Here is a 5193-nt window from a genome sequence, read left to right as displayed (position 1 = left end):
GAACTGGAGGAGCTTTAAGGTCCCTTCAACCGCAACCAGTCTGATTCTGTTATTTTATATCTTTCCTTAGGCACCCAAAAAGAATGTCAAGAAAAAAGGGGCCGCAAGCAAAGGTCCAGCAGTGGAGGATGCCTTGGCCCCAGGGGATATGAGCAAGGAGGAGGTGAGAGACACCCCATCTCCCAGCCCACCTCTGGGCATGTGGACATTGTGCTTAGGACCCCTGCTCAGCGCCTGTCTCTGGGGACAACAGGTGGCAGAGGGTGATGGAGACAAGCAGCCGGGTTCCTTTTGCTGCCTGTCCTCATCTGGGCTATGGGGGGAGGTTGTCCCTCTTCCTGGAAGGAGCAGACACCTCATCCTACCCTCCTTGCCATTACTCCAGGGCGCTCTGCTCTCCAGCCCTGTGCCCTTGCTGTCTTCTTCCTGATTGCATAACCCCAGCATCCAGGTGATGGCTCAGCACAGAACTCTGTTCTGCAGCCTTCTGCTCTCCTGGTCCCATTGCCGCTGGGGCAGGAGGCTCCCATAGGTATGGGGAGGGCAGGTAGAGGGGGAAGGTAGCAGCTGCTGCCCCTCAGCTGCTTCAAATCCCACTTGTATTTCTGGGTGTCGTACAAACAGAAGAGGAGGTGGCCCTGGCCTGGGGATCTTGCTCCTGCTATAAGGTCTTACACATCTTGGTGTAAGCAGTGTGCCCACGTGGTCAAGAACATCCTGGACTGAGTCAGCACTAGTGTGGCCAGCAGGACTAGGACAATGATAATCAGCACTGGTGAGGCTTCACCTCGAATCCTGTGTTCAGTTCTGGGCCCTCACTACAAGAGAGACATTGAGGTGCGGGAGAGACATTGAGGTGTCAGAGAAGGGCAACGGAGCTGGTGCAGGGCCTGGAGCACAAGTGTGATGAGGAACAGCTGAGGGACCTGGCATTGCTCAGCTTGGATTAAAGGAGGCTGAGTGGGGACCTTTTTGCTTTCTACAACATCCTGACAGGAGGATGTAGTGAGGTGAAGGTCAGTCTCTCCTCCCAAGTAACAAGTGATAGGACAAGAGGAAACATCAAGTTGTGCCAGGGGAGGTTTAAGTTGGATATGAGGAACAATTTCTCCCGAAGAAGGATTGTGAAGCACTGGCACAGGCTGCCCAGGGAAGCGGTGGAGTCATCATCCCTAGAGCTATCTAAAAGCTGTGTGGCACTTAGGGGCATGGTTTAGTGGTGGACTTGGCAGTGCTGGGTTAGTGGTTGGACTCAATGATTTCAAAGACCTTTTCCAACCTAAATGAGCCTATGATTCTACGATTCAGGAGTATTTAGGCACCTGAGAATGGTGTTACTGGACATGAATACACAGAATACCGAAGCCCAGGCTGCCTACAGTAGGACAAGTTTTTGTTACTGCTTTTCCAGAGGCTGATGGGTTGTGTCAAGCCCAGGATAGGTCAGGGCTCCTCTACTTCTCTCCTGCTCTTCTTCATCCCAGTAACTGCCACTGTGTCCTGCCAGGTTTGCAACATGGTTTGCCATGGGCCTCTTGGCAAAGGCACCTCTCCGAGACCTCTCCATCCCCCTCCCTGACTCTTCCTCTCCCCTTTGCAGCTGGAGAAGCACGTTATGCGTCTCCGGGAGGAGCTGGACCGGGAGCGGGGAGAGCGTAACTATTTCCAGCTGGAGCGTGACAAGATGCACACCTTCTGGGAGATCACCCGCCGGCAGCTGGAGGAGAAGAAAGCCGAGCTGCGCAACAAGGACCGCGAGATGGAGGAGGCGGAGGAGCGGCACCAAGTGGAGATCAAGGTGGGATGGGAGAGGGCTCCAGGTGAGCCTTGGGCAGCCTGAGGAGAAGAGGGAAGAGGCAAAAGGAGGAGGAGCTGGGTGGGATGTGAGCCAGGAGCATTTTAGCCAATATCCCAGCTCTGGGTGTCTTCTGCTGAAGCCCTTCAACTGGTCTGTGGCTTGTCTTTAGGTTTACAAGCAGAAGGTGAAGCACTTGTTGTACGAACACCAGGAAAACCTCACTGAGCTGAAGACAGGAGGCATCCTGTCCATGAAGCTGGCCCAGAAGGATCACTGGGCCCAGGAGATGGAGTTGTGGAAAGAGAAGTGCTCCTTGAAAGTGGAGCTGAAGGAGCAGGAGCTGGCCCATGAGGCGGTGTTGAAAAACAAGCACCTGGTATGTCCCCAGCTGGGATGGAGCTCTGTGTCAGGTGCCTCTGCTGCACAGGGAGGTGGTGGGGCTGCAGGCTGAGCCCTCTCAGCCCCAGCATGTGAGCAGGAGCCCTCCCAGCTCTCTCTATGGGATGGGATGGGGTTTTCCACAGACACCAGTTACCAATGCACTTGGAGGCACTAGAAAGTGCAGGATCAGGGAGGAGGGATTCCTGGGGCAGCTCCTGTGAAGGAGGAGGAGGGAGCTACGAGAGCAGCTGGAGAACCTATGAGATGCTGTTTGCATGGATAATGTGGGATTGGTGCCACGGCAGCAGCCTTTCCCAGGGAGCAGGAGGGAATCCCTTGGGATGTAGTGGACTCAGGATTTGGTTGTCTGCCTCTAACATGTAGCTTCTCCCTAACAGAAACAAGAGCAGGAGATCACCCAGCTGTGCAACGACTTTGAGAGACAAGTGAGAGGTCAGAATGTGTGTGAGCTCCTTTTGTCATTGTGCTGGGGAAGGCTCCTCCAAGCCTCCCAGCACAGCCTCGAGTAGAAAGGGGATGGTTTTCCCCCAGTTCTGGTCAGTTCTGCCGATCCCTAGCATCACACAAACAGAATGAGGCCGGGTGCCTGTTGTGTGGGCTGCAGAGTGCAGGCAAGGGCGCCTGTGGCTGCTGCCTGGCAGCTCTGCTCCACTCAGTGGGGTGGCTGGAGGAGCCGTTACGGGGGGGAGGAGCCGTTACAGAGTCCTCACTCCACTGTCCTCCTCGGGGGACGTTTTAGGTTTCTCATGGGCTGACTTGGAGCTTTTCCATGCCCTCTTTCCAAGGATGCTATTTCTGGGCTCTGCTCCGCGTGGTCCCAGCATAACTGCTCCACAGGCTGGTGGCAGCTGCGGTGATGCTGCTAACGGGGGCCTTGTCCTCTGGCTGGTGCTGGCTAACGGAGCAGGGTCTGCGGGAGATCCTCACCCAGCCCCTCTGTGCTCCCCCAGAGATTGAGGCCAGGTACACTGAGAAGATGCATGTGCTGCGGAACGAGCTTGACTTGCGGAGGAAGACCGAGATCCATGAGGTGGAGGAGAGGAAGAACAGCCACATCAGTCAGCTGATGAGGAACCACGAGAAGGCCTTCAACGACATGAAGAACTACTACAACGACATCACCCTTAAAAACCTGGATCTCATCAGCTTGCTGAAGGTACTGCCAACCCCCCTGCCACCAGTCTGGACTGCAGAGTGTCACCCTGCTGCCATGGGAGCGGTCTGGGAGGATTTCACCTGGATCTGGCCAGTTCCCAGGTGGTGATGCAGGTGCTGCTGGTCTCCTGAAAGTTGTACAATACACTGTTACACGAGCAAAGCTCTTGAGCCCAGAGAGTTGTGCTTGCTGGGCCAGCAGCAGGAGAGTGTCTGACAGTGGGGGAAGCTCTGAGGAGCTGGGCAGCCCCTTGGAGTTGGCACTTGTGTTCCCAAGAACAGGAGCAGATGGAGGGCTTGCGCATTAGAGTGGATCACTTGGAAAGGGAGAAGGCAGATGCGCTGCTCCAGAACAAGCAGCTGAATGAGTCCCTGCAGCAGGCCCAGGAGCACATTTTTGAGCTGGAGAAGAAGCTGGTCCGCTATGACAAGGACAAGGAGGCCCTAACAGTGAGTGGCCAGCCCTGCCCATTCCCAAGCCGCCCTGTCTGTCCTGGAGGGAGTCACTCAGCATGACCTCCACCACTTAGCTTGGCTGGGTCGCTGAGCAAAGTCAGTCCCTTTCAGCTTGTCCGAGTGCTTGTGAGATCTCAGATGGGATTCCCAGAACTCTGAGCAACCAGGGGGCAGGGAGATGGTGTGGATGCTTCTGCCTGTCTTTTCCCACCATGTCTCTGCTGGTCACTCTCCTCTTATGCCAGAACACATCTCCCACACCTCCCAGAGAAACTCCTGCTCTTTAACTGTCTGTTCCCGCTTGCAGAATGCAAAAGCCCATCTGAAAATCACCCAGAAGGAATGGAAGGATCTTCAGTGGGAACATGAGGTGTTGGAGCAGAGATTCAGGAAGGTGAGAGCTGCAGGTGGGTCTGGGCATTCCGCTTCTCTCTCCAAACTCTGTCCCTGCTGCAGGGGACTGAGCACGGGGGCTTAGCAGGAGAGTGCGCATAGCTGAGGGCTTTCCAAAGCTCTAATCCAGAGCCGTGTGATAACTGCTGCTCCCAACAAAGCTTCTCCCAGCTTTGGCCTCTCCCACAGTCAGCAGACAGGCCTGGCCTTGTACTTTGCTAAGCAATCATGCATGCTCTGGTGGTCGCTGCCTGGCCGGAGAGGGACTGTGACCGGGGGGCTTAGCAGGAGAGTGCGCATAGCTGAGGGCTTTCCAAAGCTCTAATCCAGAGCCGTGTGATAACTGCTGCTCCCAACAAAGCTTCTCCCAGCTTTGGCCTCTCCCACAGTCAGCAGACAGGCCTGGCCTTGTACTTTGCTAAGCAATCATGCATGCTCTGGTGGTCGCTGCCTGGCCGGAGAGGGACTGTGACCGCAGCAGCGCCTCGGGGGCAGAGGGATTGTCACGGGCCACCAGCCCCAGCTCATTTCCTCCTTTTGCTGATGTTCAGTGGTCTCTCTCCCCCATGGCTTGTCGTGCCAGGATGAGTCCTGTTAGCTGAGTTCTCCCAGACCCAGCCTTTCCCCCTGCACCTAACCCAGATAAATCTATGGAGGCAGAAGGGAGCTCATTTGCAATTCGTAGAAATCCCCAGGAATATGAACATTGATCTGAGGCCTCGTTAAACAATTCGTCATTAAGGCAGCAACATATTCAGTGCACTCAGAAATAGGCTTTGGAGGAGAGATTGTGTCCTAATTAGGACACTTATTAACTAGCTGTGAGCCAGGGACTCCTGCCAGCTGTGGGGAGGGGAGGGGAACCCCCATGTGCTGTGGGGCCCTCTCTGAGGGCTAAAACAGAGCTGCAGCAAGTCCCCCAGCCCATTGGGCTCCCAGGGGTGGCCCATGCCCAGAGGGGAGGTGGAAGCAGAAGTGCCGGTGCCAGC

General features: G+C 55.6%; 1 protein-coding gene across 1 annotated transcript in view; it reads left to right on the top strand.

Moving 5' to 3' along the window:
- Positions 1 to 112: 112 nt before the first annotated feature.
- Positions 113 to 5193, top strand: part of GAS8 (growth arrest-specific 8) — a 7154-nt gene continuing 2073 nt past the window's right edge. Inside the window, exons 1-7 of the mRNA XM_010020038.1 lie at positions 113 to 163; positions 1601 to 1798; positions 1968 to 2174; positions 2578 to 2632; positions 3151 to 3356; positions 3638 to 3805; positions 4119 to 4205. Coding sequence (XP_010018340.1) covers positions 149 to 163; positions 1601 to 1798; positions 1968 to 2174; positions 2578 to 2632; positions 3151 to 3356; positions 3638 to 3805; positions 4119 to 4205 — 936 coding nt within the window. The 5' untranslated portion in view covers positions 113 to 148. The remainder of the gene's footprint in view (positions 164 to 1600; positions 1799 to 1967; positions 2175 to 2577; positions 2633 to 3150; positions 3357 to 3637; positions 3806 to 4118; positions 4206 to 5193) is intronic.

This window comes from Nestor notabilis, unplaced genomic scaffold (assembly GCF_000696875.1).
Source record: "Nestor notabilis isolate BGI_N333 unplaced genomic scaffold, ASM69687v1 scaffold17768, whole genome shotgun sequence".
Lineage (NCBI taxonomy): Eukaryota > Metazoa > Chordata > Aves > Psittaciformes > Psittacidae > Nestor > Nestor notabilis.
The sequence above is the reverse complement of the archived record's forward strand: the minus strand, read 5'-3'. Positions and strand labels throughout refer to the sequence as shown.